The sequence below is a fragment of the Mesoplodon mirus genome (assembly GCF_964341445.2).
Source record: "Mesoplodon mirus genome assembly, chromosome: 3".
Classification (NCBI taxonomy): Eukaryota; Metazoa; Chordata; class Mammalia; order Artiodactyla; family Ziphiidae; genus Mesoplodon; species Mesoplodon mirus.
The window spans coordinates 128,998,249-129,023,828 of record NC_138978.1 but is presented as its reverse complement, the minus strand read 5'-3'; the positions used below and the strand labels follow the sequence as shown (position 1 = coordinate 129,023,828).

The 25,580-nt window shown below is 35.0% G+C and overlaps 1 protein-coding gene across 6 annotated transcripts in view; it reads left to right on the top strand.

Moving 5' to 3' along the window:
* Positions 1-25,580, top strand: part of CNST (consortin, connexin sorting protein) — a 124,568-nt gene that overhangs the window by 41,128 nt on the left and 57,860 nt on the right. For 2 of the 6 annotated variants that reach the window (XM_082615404.1, XM_082615405.1), the window contains exon 2: positions 8,157-8,582. The exons of 1 other annotated variant lie outside the window; for it this stretch is intronic. In XM_082615404.1, the coding sequence (XP_082471530.1) occupies positions 8,207-8,582 (376 nt within the window). In that variant the 5' untranslated portion in view covers positions 8,157-8,206. Of the gene's footprint in view, positions 1-8,156; positions 8,583-13,512; positions 13,539-16,705; positions 16,782-25,580 lie in introns of those variants that run through there. 3 more of the 6 variants (XM_082615406.1, XM_082615408.1, XM_082615409.1) reach the window with 3 other exon arrangements.

Here is a 25,580-nt window from a genome sequence, read left to right as displayed (position 1 = left end):
ATCATTACCTTCACATTTTACAGTAATTGATTATTTTTCATGTTTTTCTTTTTTGTATTCTTGTAGTTGTGTTGTATACTTTGTTGCATTTTTATTATTTAACAAATTTTTTATTGAAGTATAGTTGATTTACAATGTTGTGTTAATTTCTGCTATATAGCAAAGTGACTCAGTTATACATATATATACATTCTTTTTTATATTCTATTTTATTTTTATACAATTTTTTCATTTAACTATCATTAATTATAAATTTTGCCTACTGACTTTATGACTCAGATGCTCCTAGAAATTAACAACTTCTGTATCATTGAAGATAAAGGGTGGGCAAATCACAGCATACAAAATTATAGTAGCAACACAAGCATTTTTTTCAGTTAGTTCCACAGAGTTAATATTATATTCTTTTTATATTCTTTTCCATTATGGTTTATCTCAGGATATTGAATATGTTCCCTGTAGTATATATTAGTATAGTTCCCTATACAGTAGGACCTTGTTGTTTATCCATTCTATATGTAATAGTTTGCATCTATATACTTTGTTATATTTTTATCCTCCTTCTTAAAACATGTTTTCTATGACCGTTTTTTTTTAATTAAGAGTAAATTCCTTATTGTGAAATTGTGTTTTTTATTCCTATTAAAGAAATACTAAAACAATCTGGCTTACTTTTGTACATACTATTATATAGAAATTAAACTATTTAGAAAGATTTCTATAAGGCCATTTTACTAGTTATAATTACCATTCAACATTTCTGAAGTACCAGGAATAATTTGAATATGGCAAAGTACCTAAAGAGGGGGGCGACATGATCCTGAAAATAGGATATAAACAAGTACTTACAAATTAATTTTTAAAACTTTTAGTATCTATTTCTTTCATTAGGTATTTACCTTATTTAATTATAGTAATAATAATGTCTATACCCGGGAAATGTCGACAGCCTAACTAGTATTAGCAAGATAGAATCCTGAATGGAGTGATTCACTGTGAGCCAGGACTTTGGCTACAGTGGCACTATCAAAGCAGTATAATGGAGAGCAACATTGTTTAATAGAAATAGAATGTGAGCCATATATAGAATTTTGTTTTCTAGTAACCACATTAAAAAAGGGTTTTAAAAGGTGAAATTAATTTTAATAATAGGGTTTGTTTAATCCGTTAGATCAAAATATTATTTTAACTTGTAATCAATATTTAAAATTATTAAAGGCCTATTATTTTTACATTCTTTCTATCCCTAATAAGTCTTTGACATATGGTGTTTATTTTACAAATATAGCATATCTCAATTTGGACACATTTTTTGTTGGAAATGCTTGATCTATATTTAAATTTCCTAAAATTTAGGTGAAAAGGCAGGTTCACATACCCAGTTTGTTTCAAACATGCATAAGTTTTTCAATAACTGAATCAATATGTTTTAGAATTTAAATTAATTAAAATTAAATAAAAGTAAAAATTCAGTTCCTTAGTCTCACTGTTTATATTTCAAGTACTCAGGAGCCATATGTGGTTAGTGGCTACCATATTGGTTAGCATAGATATAGAATATAGCTGACAACCAAAGATATCAACTAAGGGACCCTGAATCAAGCATAGTATTTTAGCTAAATTTTAATGTGAGGTGAATGATATAAATTAGCAAAAATTATTTTATTGAGATTTTGGGGATAACATGTTAAGTGAAGTTTATGTCTGAGTTTCATACGATCTGCATCATTTTCAGAAAAAAATTTGGAGATAATTATAAACTTCTCTAGTGCTCAGTTGGTGGTCCTTAGGATGAGGCTGTTAATTCCTAGAAACTGCCTTATTGCTGTGGTCAGTGCTCATTAGTGAGGTATGAAATCTACCTAGTAGACCTTGATCAGCATTTAAAGAAAATAAATAATATTGAATAGAATGGAGAATGTGTCAGAGTGCTTCATGTGTGTTTAGTTTTGAGAAATCTTTGTTTCAGTTATGTATACGTATTTTGTATGTACATGATTTCAATGAAAAATGAATTGTTTATTTTGGGCTGCAAAATTTTTGAGAATCATTCTTCTGGGGCATGCTTTTTATTGCTGGTATACTGAATATTGCCTACAGGTACATATGTCTAAACAAAGCATTAATCACAGAAAGCTATAGATTTAGCAATGAGATATAAGTAGTATTGGAACACGTCAAGTGAGTAAGATGACAAAATGTAAAGTGATATGTAGTTACCATCATAAACACAACATATGAGTGTGGTGACTTTCTTCCTCAATTCTGAGTTAACTGTGAATAGCCAGATTTGAATTTAGGGTTAATAGAATACGTTATTTGGTAACTGTCTTCTTCTAAATTTTGGTTTGACTGTAAGTCATCAAATTTAAACTTGGGTTGCATCTTAATTCTTAAGAAGAATCTTGGCTTCTTTCGAAGGTAAAAGTATAGTATTTAGGCCTAATTTACTTGGATTACAGAAAAATGGCACTCAGAATCTTCTTAAAGCATTTTAATAAAATAATTGAGTCATATTATATATTTAACCATTCCTATAAATTAATTTTTTAATTTCAGTAACACCTGATGTTTAATCTCACCAGATAATGCATTAAGATGTATCAAAAATGAAGTCAAATCATACCTGGGAGTGAGATTATTTTTTTGACAAAATGTAGATTTCTCTTTGTTAGTCTGTTACTTTATTATATTTGAATGTTCTTCCTCAAAGTTTTGTTTTTCAACTTTTGTATGAGCCTTACTTAAATAGTTTGCTTGAAATTCTTCAGCTTGAATAGTTTGCTTGAAATTTTTCAGCGTACTGAGTCAACATGTCAAATAACTTTTATACAATGTACATATTTGGTATGCTGTTTTGCCACAAGAGACTGGAAACTTGGGCGGCACTTACTGTCATGCTTTTGAAAGGCAAAATATGCCCGAGTCAGTGCTGTGCAGTGATTGTACTGTGTTGCTATTCTTTTTCTTTCTTTTTTTAAAAAAATTATTTTATTTTTTGGCTGTGTTGGGTCTTCATTGCTGCGTGCGGGCTTTCTCTAGTGGCGGCGAGCAGGGGCTACTCTTCCTTGAGGTGTGCAGGCTTCTCATCACGGTGGCTTCTCTTGTTGCGGAGCACGGGCTCTAGGCATGCAGGCTTCAGTAGCTGTGGCACGTGGGTTCAGTAGTTGTGGCTCACGGGCTCTAGAGCGCAGGCTCAGTAGTTGAGGCACACGGGCTTAGTTGCTCCTCGGCATGTGGGATATTCCCAGACCAGGGCTCGAACCTGTGTCCCCTGCATTGGCAGGCAGATTCTTAACCACTGCGGCACCAGGAAAGCCCTCGCTGTTTCTTTTGTGAGAATTGGTACAGCCATAGGGACTCTTATAGAATATACATACAGTTTAGATATAGCAAATAACTTAGAATGCCTTTTCTACTGTACTTCTAACCTCCAGGTCCCATATAATGTTAGGGCATATTTAAAAATACTGTGTATCAACTGGGGCTTCTTTCTCCCTGTGATTTTTCTCTTGCCTAGGTGCTTTCATATAGCGAGATACAGGTGTACATGAAGATGAACCTTTTTAAATGCTGTTGTTATAGCACTGAAGGAAAGGAAAGAGGAGGAAGAAGAGACAAAAATAGTATTTGTTTATAACTGTTTCCAAAAATAGTATTTGCTTATAACTGTTTCCAAAAGCAGTAGGCCTGTACTGATTTGAAATCCCATTAAGAATATTATCCTTTACCTCTCAGAGTAGGGGCAGAGGCATGTATAGAAATCCATGTGCCTTTCTCCTTTGAAGACAGAAACTGTAGAAAATAAGCCCTCTACTCCTTCATATATATAATAAGTATAAGGCCCAGAGCTAGACATTGTGAAGAATAAAAATTATCTGTGGCTGGGGTTATGGGTATTCAAATGGCTTAAATCTGGTAGGACACATATGCAAATATATACCGTGCAGAGAGTTGTATTTGGGAGGGACTCTATGTGTGGTACAGAGTGCCGTAGAGGAATGCATCATGTCTTTTGGAATGGAGAAGTCAGGGAAGACAAATTGGAGTGACTTTTGAGCCAAGCCATGAAGAATTGGTCAGTGTCTATTAAGAATAATTACAGGAAATTCACACCTATAAGTATTAGTATTAGAAAGTAGTTTACAAAGTAGCCTTTTGAGAATTAAACTAATTACGTCATCACAAAATAATAGGAGGCAAAATGTCTTGAGGCCCAAAGAAAGGAAGACCTACTTTACTGGTAATAGATATTTAACATAAATAGTATATTAATATGTCTTTTTTTTTAAAAGTTCTCAACAGAAGAAGGTGGACTACTTAAGAAATTGTATATTGTTTCGATCTAGCAATTCCCAGGGAAAGAGAGAACTTCCAGGAACTTGAACTTCATGTTTATTAGAGATGTGTCCTCTGTTGTAGGATAGAGATTCTTCACTGAGGTATACCACAGCTGGAGTGAAATATTCTTTAAGTTATTGATACTTTTACCCCATTGTCCATAAAGCATAATGGTCGAGAGTACGGCCTCAAGATCACAACTGATCCATGTTCTATTTCTGAACTTACTAGCTGACCCTTGATGAGATATGAGACTTGGTTTCTTCATTAGTATAATAGGACTAAAAATTACCTATCTGACAGAGTAATTGTGAGAATTGAATAAGAGTATTGGTCTGAAGAGTTTAACTGGTACATGACACTCATTAAAGTTGCGAAGTGTGATCTGTAATTTTATAGTCACCAAGGAGACTTAATCACTAATTTCTTTTTTTTTCTTAAATATTTATTTATTTATTTGGCTGGGCCGGGTCTTAGTTGCAACACATGGGATCTTTGTTGTGACATGTTTAGTTGTGGCATGCGGGCTTCTTCATTGCAGCATTCGGACTCTTAGTTGCAGCATGCATGTGAGATCTGGTTCCTCGACCAGGGATGGAACCCGGGCCCCCTGCATTGGGAGCGTGGAGTCTTACCCACTGGACCACCAGGGAATCCCTTAATCACTAATTTCTAGACATCCTCATCATCTGAAATGGTGCACAGAACAGACAATTAAATATTCCAGGAACTTGCTGAGATATCCCTATCATAAATTAATACTTCAGCATTCTCAAATGATGCTGGTTAACATTAGTCTATCATCAGGAACCTAATTATTTCCAGGAGGTCTAGAAAAGCTCTGTTTCTGAACCTTCAGTAAGGCTACAGACCTGCTTGAATAAACCTACTGGTGTTTAAGGCCAATCTGTAAGATTTCTTGGGCAATAATAATGGCTAACTTTTCTTGAGCATTTACTGTGGGCCAAATACTCTGCTAACTGCTTTACCTGCCATATTGTCTAAGCCTCACAAATGACTCTTCGAGGTAGGCATTACAGTTCTCCATTTTCACAAAGAGAAAATTAAAGCTTGGAGATGCTAGGTAACTTGCCTAAGGTCACCACACAGTTTGTTAAATGGCAGAGCCAGAATTTGACCCTTGGTCTGCCTGTGTTCTCAGCTATTATGCTGAACTGCACAGGATTCAAATCAGGAAGACCTGGTTTCAGATCCAGTTCCACTTCTTTCCAAGAATATGATTTTAAACAAGTTATTTTTGCCTCTCCAAGCCTCAGAGTCTTCATCTAAAACACAGTATGAACACCTCCCATGTAGGCTTGTTTGGAGGATTAGAAATAAGGTATGTGAAGTGCCTGGCACGGCTTCTAATACATGATAGAGACTCAACAAGAGGCGACTCTTATTGTTTGGGGCTCTGTAGATTGCTTTCTTCCTTCCCCCTTGGCATGAGATCTCTGTGTCTCTTTAAGATAAAAGTAAAACCATTATATTTTCACCTGCAAATACATGCTAGAAAATAATTTGGTTATTTAAATTAGAAAACAACTGAGGCTGTTGCCGGTTTTAAGGACTGACATTTTTCCTACATAGCCACATAAAATTTTCACTGTTTTTATTGTGATAAAAAATATGTGACAGAAAATATGCCATTTTAACCATTTTTAAGTATACAATTCAGTGGCATTGATTACATTGACACTGTTGTGTAACCGTCACCCCTGTCTCTTTCCAGATCTTTTCCATCACCCTAAGCAAAATCTCTGTAACCATTAAGCTGTAACTCCCTCCCCTGCCCTCAGCCCCTCTAATCTAGTTTCTGTTTCTATGAATTTGCCTATTATAAAATTACACATAAGTGGAATCATACAGTATTTATCCGTTTGTGTCTGGCTTAATGTTTTCAAGGGTCATCCATGTTGTGGCGTGTATCAGAAGTTCATTCCTTTTTATGGCAGAATAATATTCCATTGCGTGAATATATCACATTTTGCTTCTCTCTTCATCCGTCAGTGAACATTTGGGGTGTTTCCACCATATTAGCCACATGCACTTTTAAAGTCTCATTTGAATTTGGATTCTCTCATGATAGAGATCTTGAATACACTTTAATAAAATAATAATTCCTGGGACTTCCCTGGTGGCACAGTGGTTAAGAATCCTCCTATCAATGCAGGGGACATGGGTTCGAGCCCTGGTCTGGGAAGATCTCACATGCCATGGAGCAACTAAGCCCGTGTGCCGCAACTACTGAGCCAGCACTCTAGAGCCCACGAGCCACAACTACTGAGCCTGTGTGCCACAACTACTGAAGCCAGTGCGCCTAGAGCCTGTGCTCTGCAACAAGAGAGACCACCGCAGTGAGAAGCCCACGCACCGCAACAAAGAGTAGCCCCTGCTCACCGCAACTAGAGAAAGCCTGCGCGCAGCAATGAAGACCCAATGCAGCCAAAAATAAATAAATAAATACATTTATAAAAAAATAATAATTACTTTTCAATTAAAAATTATACTGTAGTTAGAATTCATTTAGGTCTAAACTAAGTTATTCTAGTCAAGTTAAATCATTTTACTTTTCATATTACATACCTCTTAGTGGAGTTATATAGTATATATTTTAAGGAAAATGATACTGGCCAGATTTAGATATTTTTATATTTGACAAGCAGTATTTTTATGTCTGAATCAAATAAAATATTCCAGTTGCAAAATAGTTGAAATCATGTGATACAATCAGTGTAGAGCTCATGTTTTGTTTTATACTTTGTTTTCCTGGTTTTTAAAAAATTTTACTTTACTTAAATATATATTTATTTACTATATATATTTACTGACTTTCTAAAGAGCAAATAAACATTTCTTTTTATTAGTTTGAAGAATTTACCAAATTCTTTATCACTGAGTTTTTCTCAAAATTGCTGAAATATTATATTTCATTCAAATCCAAAATAATACTTGGCAAGCATAAAAATATCTAAATCTGGCTGGTGTGATTTTTCTTAAAATGTAATATACTTTTGGATGAGAAGAGGGGGTAAAACATGACTGATACAAGGCTTAAAATCTATTTTGTATATCTTTAAAATGTTAGAAGGATTCTTGGAGTAGACTGAGATTTTTTTCCAAGTCTTAAACTAAATAGCCTAGAGTTAATCATGGCCCTTTTTTTTCTTTAATTGTATAAAAGGAATATGTTGACAATTCTAGGGTACTTTTCAGGGCTTATTTTTAGGAAGGATGTAATGAGAATATAGTATAAATATATGCTACCTGAATTTTCCCCCGTATACTTTTTTTAAAAATTTATTTTAAAACTATTTTTAAATGTTTTCATTTGTAAATATTGCTGCTGTTTGGCCATATAACGACTTACACAAGTAACTTTCACTTGTTTGTTAAGTGTCCAGGGATAACATGACTGATTGGTTTTAGCAGACAACCTTATTTAACCATTAATTTCTTTCTTCAAGGCAGTGGTCCCAACGTGATGCACATTAGAATAATCTAGAGAACTTCAAAAAATATATCAGTGTTTGGGCTCGATCCCCAGAGATTTAGATTTCAGAGGTCTGTGATAGAAATTTGACAAGCTCCATAGGCAATAAACATGCAGCCAGGGTTTAGAACCATTGTATTCAAGCAAGAACTAGGTGAGGTGGTGTAGGGTTGTAAGTGGGATAGAAGTAGTAGGAATGAGCCTTAGTCATTTCTCTCTTCCCTACTTACAGTAAAACAACCCAGGAGAAGAGGAAGATCAAAGATCACCGAAAATCCAGAGTTTAAAAAATGAATGTTTTTTCTTTTTGTCATTGTAGACATTGAAGGACTTTAATGAAACTTAAACTGTTCAACAAAAGATGCTCTAATGGATGACAGCGAAACTCCTACATATAATCTGCAGATAGAACCACAAGTTGGATGTCATCCTGGTGATGGCGTGGAAAGTACTGTAACATGCTTGCCCTCTGCATCAGATGAAAATGAAAATCAACTTGATGGTGATGGGCATGAGCTTCTGACCAGCAGTGACAGTGCAATGGGCAAACCTGAAGTGTTTGAGCCGGACAGTCTCAACAATAATGAAAGCTGCACATCAAGCTGTGAGGTGGCTGCAGGTGAGAACTTGGAAAACACTGCTTGTGAAGGCCCCAAAGAGGGACAGGCCTTCTTGAGAAAGGACCAAAAAATACCTGGAAAAAGTTCAAGAAGCAAAAAAGGCACTGTTAAGAAGATAACACAAGGTATTTTTAAAAAATTATTTATACTATTGTTTAAGAATAAAGTCTTCCCATCCCATACTGTGTGTATTGTCCTGCTTCTTGCTTTTCTTCTCTTAATATATTCCAGAGCTAGTTCTGTGATAGCACATACAGATACATCTGTGTGGTATGCCATGCGTGTGATGTATGTCTCTATAGTGTTCCATTATATGGGTATACCGTAAAGTATCTAACCACTTCTTTATGGCTGTTCTCAGCATTCTGATGTAATAAATGTGCTGAAATTGACATTCTTTGTACCTGTCTTCTCACTAGGTGCTCCATATATATATATATATATATATATATATATATATATTGCCTCCTTCCTTTATATATTAGACCATTTCTACCAATATCAACCTTAAAATTTCCTTCTTTCATCACTTTGGCTTTGATTTCTACCCTGTGAGTTTATGGGCTAGTACAATCTTACTCAGCCTCTTTATAGGATCTTTCCATCTCACTTAGGTGAGTGGTAAACATTAACATGTATTAATATACATCATCTAACAATGTTGAATAAGACATCTAGCTTTATATTACTTTGGTTACAAAGTAAATCAGAGTATTTCTCATCTGGCTTATAATTTGGCAGTTAAAATTTGGAGCTGTGGACTTTCTTGCCTGAGTCACAGGGCACCCTTGGGAAAAGGCAGCTTTTGGTTATTTTTGATCAAAACCATTTGGCTCTAGAGAGTTCTCGACACCCTGGACTGGGACTCTTTAGTGTAGCACCACTTTACCCACACAAGCAGCTGCTCTAGTGAACAAAATGGAGTGTCTCCTCTCTTCTGTTTCTTTGGCTGATTAGAAACATAGCCAGTCTGTCCATATCCTATTTTTTATTTGTATTTGTTTATTTGGAGTAAAATATGAAACTTCCGGTTTCTACAAATCAATCCTTGTTTATTCAATCAGGCAATTTGATAACTTTTTAATGTAACTCATTAAACTCATTTGGCTTTCCAATTAACGGATCCCTTTTTCTTTGCTTTTCCTTAGTAGACTTAAAGCAAATTAAAAAAATTTTTGACAAGAGAAATGAAAGCATTTTCTTAAAAGAACTAAGTGTAAACAGATGATATATACAGTGCTATCTGTATATAAATTGATTTATTCAGTAACCATAATTCAAGTGCTATTTGACTCTTCCTTTCTAATCTTATCTAGTGATGTTTTTAAGAACTGACACCTAGTTACATATATATAAGGGTCAGTCATAGCTTCAAGATTCATGGCTCCTTTTATTTCTTCTTTCCATGACCTATTCCAGTTACCCTAGGTGTGATTATATAATTTCAAGTTATTTAGTGATTATCAGTGAGCAGATATGTGTAAAATTACTGTCCCCTTATGCATTTGAAATATATGATTTATAAAAGTTAGGGACAGCCTTTATACAGATTATTTAAAAAATTATTTTATATATCTTTAATAAAATGAGTTTAAGAGTGTAAGAAAACTGAATTAGGAGTTGTACAACCTAAGTTCAAATCTTACTTCTGGTTCTGGGTCACTTGGTGAGACTTAACCATTCTGTACTTCAGTTTCCTCATCTGTGTAATGATGATGTTCATCTATATATATCTATAAAACTCCTTTCTGAGCTATGAATTTCTCAGATTTCTGAATAAAGATGGTATAGTCTAAACTCGATTAAAATTTGGTGATTCACCTCCAGTGTATCTATAGAGTTTTTCATGTGTAAGCGGTACGTTGGTACATTTTTGTTTTTAATCATCATCTTTAGCTGGAATACTGCAAAAACCCCCTAAAGATGTCTCCCATCTTGTTTCTCACTAATCCATTCTTCATGTCAAAACTAAAAATGCACAGTTTATGGTTAGAGATCTATGGGCATATTTACTCTTTAGTATTTAATTCTAAGATACTAAGTAAATAAAGTTTCACAAAATGAGCAGATAAGTACTTTTCTAATAATAAAGTAGCTTCTCAAATGTGAAATGAAATGACATATAAAACATGATATTCAATTCCAAACCAGAAATAAGTTTTTTGTAGGTGGGTGCCCTCTCAACAGTTTTTTGGAAACATACATTAAGGTGAATTTATTCACTATTATGCTTACCTAGTTTAATTTGTAGTAATTTTTCATGTATCCAAAAGCTAGTACTAGGGGAAAAAAATTGGAGCAATAGTATTAGGAGACATCATTATTTACTGGTTTTCTGGAAGCAGCATTTCTGTAAACCTGCTAAAACCTGGAACTTGTCCCCAGGAAAAGTCCAGTTGTCATTATGTTACAATTTTTTTTTTCTTAAGAGAGTGGAGCAGGGTTTCAAGCTGCATTACATCAAGTTTTCACTGTGGTTAAATCTGGTGTAGCTTTAGGTAAATGTCCTAAAAACGAATGAAAATGAATCAATAATATTTTTTAAATTTTTATTGAAGTATAGTTGAAACCAGTAAATTTTTAACAGCTTGATTAAGATATAATTCACATACTATATAATTCACTCCTACATTTAAAGTATACAGCAATTCAGTGATTTTTAGTATATTCACAAAGCCGTGCAATCATTACCACAGTCAGTTTTAGAACATTTTCATCACCACAAAAAGAAATCCCTTACCTATTAGCAGTCACTTCCCATTTCTCAGATTCTGCCCTTAAAAAGCCTATGGGAGCTCTCATGGGCATGCGTTTGTTAAATTCCCTTGGAGTTTCGTGAAGTTCATTTCTTGAAATGCTTTTTCAGATCTGCTGTATATAAAATCTAAATATTGAGTTTAGGATACTCAGACAAATGTGTATCCTAACTAAGTGAGCCTTTTATATGGAAGGAGAAAATAAATAATGGTTTTTGAGTTCAGGACAGTCTGGCTGGAGGCAGAGGTGCTTAAATAATCAGGTAAGCTTGTAGAGCTAGACATTGGCTTAGTGTGGCTCATGAAGTTTCCTAACGAATAATTAGAACTCTGCTTCTTTAAGGGCTCAGCAAAGCAAACAAGCTGTAAGAAGTGCTGTTCTTTCCACTCAAGAAAAGTGCCCTTTGTGGCATATGAGAAGAAAATAAGGATAATCTTTTGAATGTTTATATGTCAGAGTCTGTTATGATGGCACATTCCTACTAAAACACTTAAAACATGAGTGATTTAGCTAGTGAAAGTAGTGGTCTTTCATCCGTGTTTGAGTCCCATCCCCCAAAACAGTCCTGAGGTATTAATAGTGATTTTCAAGATGCTGCCTAAAATAAAGTTGTGGCTATTTTGATGTCTTTCCTTCTTTATATTGACATTGAAAAAAATGCCTTCATTGCTGTAATTTCATATTATGATTCTTTGAGCCATTGCATAACTAAATTCCTCAAATCACCTGCATATGCTCATGCATATCTTGGCCATAAGTTTGGAAAATAGATCAGAAATAAATTTTAATACATGGTTATGTAGTTCCTATGCTAGACTCTATGTGCCTTGCTCCTTTTATTTTCCTTCCAAAATTTCCTCTCTCAAAGGTTCAAGTTAGTGCCATGAAAATAGAGAGAAGAGTGCTCAACATTTAAATATCTTCAGTTGTTGGCTAAACACATTTAAGCAGTTAAAAGGAAATATTCCTTCCTTTTCCTCAACACTACGTACTAGTATTATGAGAGATAAAGTTGAAAATGAGCCAGCTTCCTTCTGACCTGACCTGGAGTCAAAGGGACATCTTCTGTAATTATAGCATAATTACCATTTGCTTTGCATGGCACATTCTCCTCCTGTGCCCTCAGGTGGCAGCCTCTGCCTTTAGAGGGAGCAGCACAGGGGTCTGTGCTTAGGAGCTCAGGCAACAGTCAAGCTGCCCTGTGACCTAAGGCAAGCGACCTGACTCTCTCAACCTGGCTCCTTATAAATTAATGGCTAAGGATAAAATGAAGCACTTAGTAGACATTCCAAGTGGTAGCGCTGTTTTCTAGATTGGGCGTTATTGTCTGATAGGATAATTATCTTTGTCAACTGAAAAAAAAATAAAAAGCACAACCTAAAAGTTGAGAATTAAGTTTTATTTGGCGACAAAACAGAGAACTTAAGCCTGGGAGACAGTCTCTCAGATAGCTCTAAGGAAGTGCTCTGAAGAGGTAAGGGAGGAGCCAGGATACGTAGGAGTTTTTGCAACAAAGGCCAGGTAGTCTGAACATCAAAAGATCACTGTTAACTAGAGAAAACCAGACATCTCAAGTTAAGGAGTTTAGCGCTTTTCTATGAATGGGAAGATGCAAGAGTCTGGGCTCATTGAAATCATTCCTTTGATATACACCTCAGCTTTCTGGGACCAGTATCCTGTGCTTTCTTATCCTGAGTCTCCTCTGGGTGCATCATTGGGGTGGCTGCAGAGGCTGACTGTTAAGAGGGTGGGCATCCTCTTTCTATCCTCAATTCCCTCAGGGTTCACCTTCTGGGCAGCTGTACTGTGATGGCTTGATGGCTGCAACATCCTTTGTTTACTGATATGGCAGGCAACATTTTTTCTTTAACATCTTAACTAAGTTCACTGATTCTTTTTCCTGCTTGCTCAAGTCTGCTGTTGACTCCCCTTAGTGAAGTTTTCATTTCAATCACTGTATTTTTAAGTTCCAGAGTTTTTGTTTCACTTCTGTTGATAATTACTATCTCTTTAATTGATATTTTTATTTTGTTCATAACATTGTTTTCCTGATTTCCTTTAGTTCTTTGTCCATGGCTTCCATTAGCTCTTTGGGCATATTTAAGACAGGTGATTTAAAGTGGTTTTCTAATCCAACATTTGGGCTTCCTCAAGGATGCTTCTGTCAGTTTATTTCCTCTGAATGGGCCATACTTTAGTGTTTCTTTGTATGCTCTGTGACTTTTTGTTGTTGAAAACTGGACACTTGAATATTATAATGTGGTAACTCTGGAAATTATATTCTCCCTCTTTCTCAAGGTTGGCTGTTCTTGATTGAAGTCATGGTTTGTATTCCTTTTCCATTCTTTATGGCTCTATGCTTAGGTCCTTCCTTAACACTTAGCCAGGCCATTTACAATTCTGCCTCAGCCTTCACTTCCTGCTGCCACTGAGCTTATTCATCCAGTGGGAAAAGCTTAAGGTGTTCTCCCATCCCTTCTAAGCATGCTTCCTGGCCTGAGCATATGTGTAACTTTCTAAATTCCCTAGTATATGCCAGCGCTTTTGAATGCTCTGATTTCCCAAAGAAACTCTATCCCTGGCCTTTGCTTCCTGGTTTTAAGCAGTCTATTGTATGCCTCAGTTGTGAATTTTTTGCCCCAGGTGGCTGCAGATTTTTTGATCGCCTGATAATGTAACAAAGCAAGGGCTTCTGTGCCCCCAGGAGAAACTCCGGCACAAACTCTGAGAGCTGGTGTTTGCAGCAAAATAAGGGTTTTTTGCAAGGCACCAAGTGAGGGAGTGGGAACCAAGTCTTAGATCCAATTCAACTTGGTCTTTAAGTTACGGGGGTTTTTTGTTTTTGTTTTTTGTTTTTAGGGGAAGAAAGAGAGGCTGAGATTGTCGTTTTGTGACATTTCTTAGTGTTTCAGGAGTCAGTATGTCTCTGGTTTACAATTTTCAGGCCAGGTGGTCCACAGCTTGGGGAAATCTATTAGCTTATCTTGCCTTAGAGAAACAACTTGAGCTTGTATGTTAATGATGATATCTATAATAGTAATTTTAGTACATTAATGATAATGTTATCAACAACAGCAATTTTAGTCATCTGACTGGTATGTTTGTGTTCGGTTAGCACAGGATTGAGGTCAGAGGGGACAAGAAAGGGAATGAAGTTTTGCATAGAGAGATTGATCATAAACTCAGCAAGAGAACTTGGTTTTAGGGGCACTTGGTATAAGTAATGCTTGCCAGGAAAGCCTGCTGCTTTTCTGCTCTGAGGGGGTTCTGAGTTAGGTGAAACAGAGGTGAACACCTTGCATCAGTCCTTCAGGTAGTCCCAGACAGGTTCGAATAGAAAAACAATAATTTTCAAGTAAGGTCTGCCCTGCTTCCTTTGGAACCAGAGACCAGCGTCCCATATAGGGAGGGTGCTGCTGTCTTCAAGACCGTTGCTGAGCTGGAGAGGGCAAGGGTTTTAGTATGCCACAAATCTTGCCTACCAGTTTTACAATGCCTTTTTCTTGATTCAGTTTGTTGCTGTATATCTGTGACTGTTTTTCCAGAGTTCTGACAAAGTTGATTTCGGTAGTTCTAGGGTTTTTTTGTTTGTTTTTTTAAAATATGTCTATGAAGGGATGGGAGTTTGGAGCTGCCTACTCCATGATTTTACTTATATCACTCAATATCTTTTAATTTTAGGGTTTCCAATAGCAAGAGCTATGCCCAGATGCATGGATTGAAAATGCTCTGAAGAATACTACTGTTTCATATTTTTGTTTGATAGCACCTTTTTAGATAGGGATGCTGTTGATTAAGAAACGTCACCTCAATCTTTGGGAAGTGATATTATCTTTGTTTTAGAGATGGAGGGGGCAAAAAGCTTAAATATTGAAGCCTCATAAGGATACAGTGGTTGAGAAGGAGTTTAAATGCAGTAGAGCTCCAGGAAAACAGTTTGGTAGTTCCTCAAAAAGTTAAACATAGAATTACCATTAATTCAGCAATTCTACTTCTAGACATATACCCAAGGTAATTGAAAGTAAGAACTCAGATACCTGTACACCAGTGTTCATGGCAGCATTATTTACAGAAACCAAAAGGTGTTAACAACCCAAATGTCCATTGACAAAATGTATGAAACAAACAAAATGTATGAAAAAAAACCATATATATGGATACATTATTCAGCCTTAAAAGGAGTGATAATCTGATATATGCTACAATATGGATGAACCTTGAAGACATTATGCTGAGTGAAACAAGCCAGACACAAAAGGACAAATATTGTTTGATTTCACTTATATGAGATACTTAGACTAGGCAAATTCTTGGAGGCAGAAAGTAGAGTAGAGGTGTCGACTGAGAAAAAAGAAAGCAGAACCTAGAAGTTGAGAATGTTTAATTTGGCAGCCTTCCTGAAGACCTAAACCCAGGAGGCAGCCTCTCAGATAGCTCTGAGTGGCTGTTCCCAAGAGGTAAAGTAAAAGCCAGGAGATACAGCAGTTTTTGCAACAAAAACCAGCTAGTCAGAACATGGAAAGATGACTGTTAATTAAAGAAAACCAGACATCTCAAGTGAATGAATTCAGTGCTTTTCTATGTACAGGAAGATGTGAGAGTCTGGGCTTATTGAAATCATTCCTTTGATATGCATCATAATTATCTAGGGCTAGTATCCTGCTTTTTTCCATCCTGAATCCCATCAGGGTGCACCATTGGGGGGCAGCTGCAGTGGCTGATGATGGTGGCAGGCAGGCTGTTTGTCTCCATCCTGAGTTCCCTCAGGACTCACCGTCTGGGCAGCTGCAGTGGCTAATGGCTTGATGGCCACAACCTCCTTTGTTTACTGATGTGGCAGAGGATTCCAGATATGAAGCAGGAGGGGAATGGGGAGTTAGTGTTGAATGGGTACAGAGTTTTGGGGGTAATGAGAAAGTTCTGGAAATGGTTAGTGGTGATGGCTGTACATCGTGAATGTAATTAATGTCACTGAATTGTACAGTTCAAAGTGGTTAAAATGGTTTTATGTTACCTATAAAAAAATCACCAAAAAAAATTCATAGAGCTCCAAACTCACTGGTATGGACATATAGAGTTAATTTGATTACAGCTTGCTGAGTTTTAAACAAAAGTTCTTGAGTATTTATTGAGCACTTACTGTATGACTGCCACCATGATGCATGCTTTGTATGAAATAGCTCATTTAATCTTCTCCAAAGCCTTACTAAGTACCACAATTAGCCTCAATCTACAGATGAGGAATCTGAAAGCGCAGAGGTAAGTAAATTGCCCAATACCATATTGCTCACAAGTGACACTCTCAGGATTTGATCCCAGGCAGTCTGACTTCAGACTGAGCCTGATTGTTAAACCAAGCTATTTGACTTTTTCTGAATTTTAATGTGTGTTTAAAGGAAAGTTCTGTTTCATGTTTGACTCACCATACTTTGCCTTTTCTCTGAGTATGTTGCCAGGTGTGCTTCTTCAGAACAATTCCTGCTTGCCAGCCTCAGCAAGATGAAACATAATCAGAGAAAGGGGTGATGGTTCACTCTGAAGGAAGTGGTGGAGTTTGGTTTGTTTCAGTAATTGTCTCTGAATCCTGGTATAACTTTTCCTCAGATTTCATTATTAGATCTAGTCTCAATGTAGTGAAAGGGACCTTCGACAACTGGGTCAAGGAAAGTATTTTTATGAAAGCAGTGAATGTACTTTTTTTCCCTAATACTTTTCTTCAAAAAGCTCAGTGTTCTTAGTTGAAAGAAGAGAGGTCATGGAATTGTGGATAAATAGCAGTGTCTCTTACTTTATTTCTTATCTAAATGTAATTTCTGAGGAGAGTCTGTACAGGGCAGTATCCCCATTTAACAGGTAGGAAAATTAAGAGGTTGACTTGCCTAGAGTTGCAGAACTAGAAAGCAGTCGATTTGGGATTCAAACCCAGGCACCTGACTTCAGAGCCAAGGCTCTCATTTAATCTCTGATGAATTTCATTTGCTTTATCTGTAATTTCTAATACCCACTTTATACTGTTGTGAGAGTCCAATGGCATAGTGAATATGGGCTCGTAGTATACTCCATGGTACATACTCACATTTAACCAACTTTTTTCCCAAGAAGTATTTTAAGTACCTGCTCTGTGTCAGGCACTGTGCTCAATATTGATGTCACAATGGTTAATGATACCCCTGCCCTTTAAAAGCTGACAGACCAGGCAGAGGGAACAGCATGAACAAAAAGCAGATTGTTTTCTAAAGCCCCACAAACCTGCATATAAGATAGCCTCCTTATAATCTTGAGTAGTAGTATATAGTATATGAAATGCATTAAGCCTTAATTTTTTAAAATTGAAGTATAGTTGTTTTACAATGTGTTAATTTCTGCTGTACAGCAAAGTGATTCAGTTATACATATATATACATTCTTTTTTTAATATTCTTTCCCATTATGGTTTATCCCAGGATATTGAATATAGTTCCCTGTACTATACAGTAGGACCTTGTTGTTTATCCATTCTGTATATAATAGCCTACATCTGCTCACCCCAACCTCCCACTCCATCCCTCCCCAACCCCCTCCCCCTTGGCAACCACAAGTCTGTTCTCTGTGAGTCTGTTTCTGTTTCGTAGGTAGGTTCATTTGTGTCATATTTTAGATTTCACATCTAAGTGATAGCACGTGGTATTTGTCTTTCTCTTTCTGACATACTTAGTATGATAATCTCTAGTTGCATCCATGTCGCTGCAAATGGCATTATTTCATTCTTTTTCATGGCTGAGTGTGTGTGTGTGTGTATACATACATCATATCTTCTTTATCCATTCATCTGTCGATGGACATTTAGGTTGTTTCCATGTCTTGGCTATTGTGAATAGTGCAGCTATGAACATAGGGGTGAAATGCATTAATCCTTTAAATAACCCTTCTCCCATCCCCAAACATCCCCATCAGCTTAGTTTACATTATTACTTTCACTGTTTTATCCTAAGTATAGTCGTTGCTGCTGTCTTTACCTCGGCCTTGATGTCTTCTATGTAGCATCTTTCCAACCCACATTTTGCCTGTGATAACTTTTCATTATCTTGATTAATTACTACCTAAGGTATGAGATTTTTTACCTTTAAATTATCTAGTCACATCATTCTCCCTGTCACGCAGAGAAACAGTTAATATCCCTTCGGTATATTAACAAATGGCAGATTTTAGATTATTAAAGAAGAATACTATGAGTAATTATGTCAGGGTACATTCCTAATGTTTTAGGGTAAAGGATACTAGTACTGTTCTCCCACAGGTGTGTCTCTCGACCACTATCAGAGACAGATTCTAAATTGAATAAAATAACTCTGTGTCAAAACTGACACAAAATTCAGGTGGTATGATGAATTGAATACAATCTCTCACTTAAGGTAATTCCTCTAATCTCTGGCCCAAGGCAGTTACAAGTAATTTTTTTTTAAATGTAAAACCTCAATAGGTACATGTAAACTATGATGTCTATTTTAGAGCTTGATGAAGTTGACAGATATTAAATTAAATGAAGGCCTATGATTGACTGCCACCACCTACATATACTTATAAGTAGAATCACCAAATTGCTTAATGGGGTGTTTTAACTATAGCCCATTTGACTTTCACAGATGAAGATAAATAGAATTTTTTGCTCCTATGTGGATGTTAGATTCATATCTAGTAAAAGAAAGCTTCTTTTGTATTGAATGACAATTTGTAATTAAGGTGAAATTATATGTGCTGATACATGTTTTGATTTGGCTTTTCTCAGTAACTATAAATATATTTTTACCAGAAAACTTTTAATATAGTTAGAAGAAATTTTTGTATTAATTGATGATATATTCTTAATTTTTTCAAGCAAAACTTTTGTAAGACCACGTGACATGAGAAGTAATGACATAAAAATTATTTTGAAATCTCCATGGAAAAATACTGAAACTTCCATGTTATGTCATAAATGCTTGATTACTATTACTTTAAAATATTTTAGTACATTATAAAGGTATCAATTCACAATATGCTAATCTTTCTGAGTACTCATGGTTATCTAGTGTTTATTTTCTTTATTGTCTTTATTAAAAATAAGTTTAATCATGTTCAAACTTATAATATTGGTGACTAATAAATAAGCAATTTAATACTCCAACGGCATTTTTATAATTCCTATTATTCACCATGACATTAGCGATATGAGCTTCATTAACTTTATTTACACTTTGCTCTGAATGTTTTCTTCAAAATGAAAAAAAAATGTAAAAGCACACTGTCTCAGAAGTGCTTTATGATTCCTGTGACCTTTTTAATTCAAGTGACAGTAAAACCTCTTTTTAGGATAAGCTTTGGGAGCACACCTACCTTTTACATTCACTATCTCATTTAATTCTCACAATAATTTTATAAGTTGGTAGAGTGTCCAGATTACAGATCAGGAAACTGGGGGGTGAAGAGATTGATGGATGTGCCACAGGTATAGCTAATACGTAGTGGAAGTAGGATGGGTACTTAGGGCTGCCCTGATTTCTGTCATTCTTCTTCCAACTCTTTGGGAATACATAGTTTTCTCAGTATAAGTTCTTTATCCTAGTAATGTGAAATTAATAAGGACGTATTTTAAGTAGTTTAAAAATCCATTATCCAGAATATGGCTAAATACTGTTTTCCTATTGAATATTTTGTGTGCCTAAGGCAAAGTATATCCTTGTCATTTAATAACATGTATAATAACAATTTATATGTTTCTTTAAACCATGATAAAATTGTCTTTAAAGCTTGACAGCACTGGAAACAGAAACCTGCTTTTTAGTATGGAATGTGGCAGAATTCTTCTTGCAAGGCCATGCACCTATTTTCTTGCATGAAACTCTGATATGCCACTGTTTATGCAATCTACATTTTATGCAAAGTTAGTCACAGTGGTTAAAAAAATACAGTGTGTGTGTGGGAGGGCAGCTAGAAGATACTTATATTAGACAGGTACCCTTACCTTCAATTTTCTTAAATAATTGACAACCTTGTTTACAGTGATATTTTACATTTTATTTATTTATTTATTTATTTATTTATTTATTTATTTAAATTGTACATATTTAAGGTGTACAACATGATGGTTTGATATACATAGTGAAATGATTACTACAGTCAATCTAGTTAACATATCTCCTCACATAGTTACCATTTATTGTGTGATGACTGCAGCTGAAATCTCTCAGTATATTTTCAGTGTTTGATACAGTATTATTAAGTATAGTCATTATGCCTGTACATTAGATTTCTAGATTTATGCATCCTGCATAACTACAGCTCTGTCCTTTTGATCAACATCTCCCTGTCTGCCCCCACCAGTCCCTGGGAACCATCATTATACTACTTTGCTTCTATGAGTTTCATTTACAAAAAAAAAAAATTTTTTTTTAGATTGCACATTTAAGGTGAAATCATGCAGTGTTTGTCTTTCTCTGTCTAGCTTATTTCACTTAGCATAATGTCCTCCAAGTTCATCCAAGTTGTCACAACAGGCAGAATTTCCTTCTTTCTCATGGCTGAGTAATATTCCATTTTATATGTGTACCACCTCTTCTTCGGCTGTTCATCCATTGACAGACACTTGTATTATTTCCATATCTGGGCTATTATAAGTAATGCTGTAATGAACCTGGGGGAGCAGATATCTCTTTGAGTCTTGATTTCATTCCCTTTGGGTATATACCGAGAAGTAGGTTACCTGGATAATATGGTAGTTCTAGTCTTACGTTTTTGAGGAATGTTTGTCCTGTTTTCCACAATAGTTGTACCAATTTGCATTTCCACCAACAGGGTACAATCAAATTGTTTTCTTGCTATTCATTTGTTTGAATTCCTTATATATTTCGGATGTTAACCCCTTTTCAGATGGGATGGTTTGCAAATATTTTCTCCCATTTCATAGGTTGTCTCTTCACTTTGTTGATTGTTTCCTTTACTGTGCAGAAGCTTTTTAGTTTGATGAAATCCCATCTTCTACTTTTGCTTTTGTTGTCTGTGCTTTTGGTGTCATGTCTGAAACATTATTACCTAGACCAATGTCAAGAAAATTTTCCCCCATGTTTTGTTCTAATTGTTGTATGGTTTCAGGTCTTACATTTAAATCTTCAATTCATACTGAGTTGATTTTTGTATATGTAGTGAAATAAGGGTCCAATTTCATTCTTCCACATGTGGAAAACCAGTTTTGTCAGTACCATTTATTGAAGAAACTATCCTTTCTCCAATTGTTTGTTTCTTGCATCTTTGATCAAGTTCATAATTGTGTGGATTTATTTCTGAGCTCTCTGTTGTGTTCCATTGGTCTGTATGTCTGTTATTATTGCCAACCATCTTATTTTGAATACTAAAACTTTGTAGTATTTTTTGAAATCAGGTACTGTGATGCCTCCAACTTTGTTCTTTTTGCTCAAGACTGCTGTGGCTATATGTGGTCTTTTGTGGTTCCATATAAATTTTAGGACTTTTTTCTATTTCTTTGAAAACTGCCATTGAAATTTTGATAGGGATTCCATTGAATCTGTAGATTGCTATGAGTAGTATAGATATTTTAAAATTCTTCCAACCCATAAACATAGTATATCTTTCTATTTATTTGTCTCTTCTTAGTTCCTTTCATCAATATTTATTGTTTTCAGTGTACAGAGCTTTCCCCTAATTGGTTAAATTTATTCCTAAGTACTTGATCATTTTAAAGCTATTGTAAATAGGATTTTTTTTCTTTATTTCTTTTCCAGATGGCTCATTGTTAGTGTATAGCAACGCAACTGATTTTTGTTTGTTGACTGTGTATTCTGCAACTTTACTGAAATCATTTATTAGCTCTAACAGTTTTTTAGTGGCATTTTGAGGGTTTTCTGTTTTATAAGATCATATCATCTGCAAACGGAGACAGTTTTACTTCTTCCTTTTTGAGTTTGATGCCTTATATTTCTTTTTCTTGCCTAATTGCTCTGGCTAGGACTTCCAGTAATGTGTTGAATAGGAGTGGTGAGAGTGGGCACCTTTGCCTTGTTCATGACCTTAGAGGAAACTATTTTAACCTTTCACTGTTGAGTGTGATGTTACCTGTGGGTTTGTCATATATGACTTTTATCATGTTGAGGTTTCTGTCTATACCTTCTATGTCAAGATTTTTATCAGGAAAGGATATTAAATTTTGTTAAGTAACTTTTTGCACATCTACTGAGATGATCATATGATATTTATCCTTCATTCAGTTAATGTGTTGTATCACATCGATTGATTTCTGTATGTTGAACCATCCTTGCATTCCAGAAGTAAATCCTGCTTGATCATGGTGTCTGATCCCTTAAATGTGCTGTTGAATTCAATTTCCTAGTATTTTGTTGAGAATTTTTACATCTGTATTCATCAGACATACTGGTCTATAGTTTACTTTTCTTGTAGTATCTTTATTTGGCTTTAGTTTTGGGGTAATGCTGGCTTTGTAAAAATGGGATTGGGACTGTTCGCTCTTCTTTGATTTTTGGAAGAAGTTGAGAAGGATTGACATTAATTTTTCATTAAATATTTGGTAGAATTCACCAATGAAACTATATGGGCTTGGGCTTTTCTTTGCTGGGAGGTTTTTGATTACTGATTCAATCTCCTTACTCATTACTGGTCTGTTCATATCTTCCATTCATGATTCAGTCTTGGTAGGGTGTATGTTTCTAGGAACTTATCCATTTCTTCTTGGTCATCCAATTTGTTGACATATAAATTGTTCATAATAGTCTTTTATGATCCTTTTTATTTCTGTGGTATTAGTTGTAATGTCTTCTTTTTTCATTTCTGATTTTATTTAATTGAGACCTCCCTTTTTTTCTTAGTGTAGCTAAAGATTTGTCAATTTTGTTTATCTTTTCAAAAAACCAACTCATTGTTTCATTGGTCTTTTCTATTGTTTTTCTAGTCTCTATTTCATTTGTTTCTACTCTAATCTTTATTGTTTCTTTACTTTTGCTAACTTTGGGCTTAGTTTGTTCTTCTTCTAGTTCCTTGAGGTATAAGGTTAGTTTAAACATTTATTTGAGATCTTTTTTTGTAATGTGGGCATTGATCACTATATAGTTTCTTTTTACTGCAGCTTTTTCTGCATCACATAAGTTTTGACAAGTTGTGCTTTCATTTTCATTTTTCTCAAGATACTTTTTACTTCCCTTTTGATTTCTTTTTTGACCCATTGGTTGTTCTGGAGTGTGTTGTTTAATTTCCACTTACTTATGAATTTCCCAAATTTCCTCCTGCTATTGATTTCTAGTTTTATAACATTGTGGTCAGAAAAGACACTGGATATGATTTCAGACTTTTAAAATTTGTTAACACTTGTTTTGTGGCCTAATATATGATCTATCCCAGAGAATAACTTGATAAGATCCTGTACTCTATTGCTGTTAGATACAATGTTTTATATAGTTCTGTTAGAGCCTTTTGATCTGTAGTGTTGTTCAAGTCCACTGTTTCCTTTTCATTATCAGTCTGTATGATCTATTCATAGCTGAAAGTGGAGTATTGAAGTCCTCTATTATTATTATATTGCTGTCAATTTCTCTCTTCAGTTTAGTTAATATGTGCTTATATATATATATGTGCTTGATTACCTATCTGTTTACAATTATTATATCCTCTTGATAAACTGACCCCTTTCTGTGACCTTTGTCTCTTTTGACAGTTTTTGACTTAATTTTGTCTGATATAAGTACAGCCACTCCTCCTCTCTTTATCATTTGCATATAATACTTTTTTCATCCCTCACTTTCAGCCTATGTGTGCCTTAAAGCTAAAGTGAGTCTCTTGAAACAATTGTTGGATCTTGTTTTTTAGTTTTTTAAACCATTCAGGCACCCTATGTTTTTTGATTAGAGAATTTAATCCAGTTACACTTGAAGTAATTATCAGTATGTGAGGATTTACTATTGCCATTTTATAAATTGTTTTCTGACTGTTTTGTAGTTCTTCTCTTCCTTTCTTTCTGTCTTCATTATTTGATGATTTTTATAGTGGTATGCTTTGATATCTTTATCTTTTGTGTGTCTACTGCAGGTTTGGTTTTTTTTGGTTACCATGAGGCTTATATAAAACATATATATATATATTTATATATATAATTGTATTTTTAGCTGATAACAGCTTAACTTTTACATTAATCAAAAAATACAGTTTAGGAAATTCCCTGGAGGTCCACTGGTTAGGACTCTGAACTTTCACTGCTGAGGCAGTTCAATCCCTGGTCAGGGAACTAAGATCCCACAAGCCGCAGAGCATGGCAAAAAAAAAAAAAAAAAAAAGGTAGTTTAACTTCTCCTCCCCTCACATTTTATGCTATTGATGTCACAATTTACATCTTAAATATATGGTTTATCCATTAACACTTTATTGTAGCTATAGTAACTCATAATACTTGTCTTTTAACTTTTATACCAGAGTTAATAGTGTTTACATCAATCACGTGATACATTACATTAACAAAATGAAGAATAAAAATCATATGATCATCTCAATGGATGCAGAAAAAGCTTTTGACAAAATCCGACACCAATTCATGATAAAACACTCTCCACAAATTGGGTATAAAGGGAATATACCTCAGCATAATAAAGGCCATACATGACAAGCCCACAGCTAATGTTATACTCAACTGTGAAAAGCTGAAAGCAGTCCCTCTGAGATCAAGAACAAGACAAGGATGCCCACCTTTGTCACATTTATTCAACATAGTATTCAAAGTCTTCCATCAGACAAAAAAAAAAAAAGAAAAGGAATCCAAATGGGAAAGGAAGAAATAAAACTGTCACTGTTTCCAGATGACATGATAACTATGCACACAAAATCCTAATGATGCCACCAAAAAACCATTAGAACTCATCAATGAATTTGGCAAAGTTGCCGGATAAAAAATTAGTACACAAAATCTGTTGTGTTTCTATATACTAACAACAAAGTATCAGAAAGCGAAATTAAGAAAACAGCCCCATTTACAATTGTATCAAAAAGAATAAAATACGTAAATCTAACTAAGGAGGTAAAAGACCTGCACTAAGAAAGCTACAACACTGATGAAAAAAACTAAAGATAACACAGATTGAAAGATATACCATGTTCATGGATTGGAAAAATATTGTTAAAATGACTAGTACCCAAAGCAATCTACAGATTCAGTGCAATCCCTATCAAAATACCAATGGTATTTTTCATAGAAATAGAGCAAATAAATCTAAAATTTGTATGGAAGCACAAAAGACTGAATAGCCAAAACAATCTTATGAAAGAAGAAGCAAGGTGGAGGTATCATGCTCACTCATTTCAAGCTATTCTACAAATCTACAGTAATCAAAACAATATGC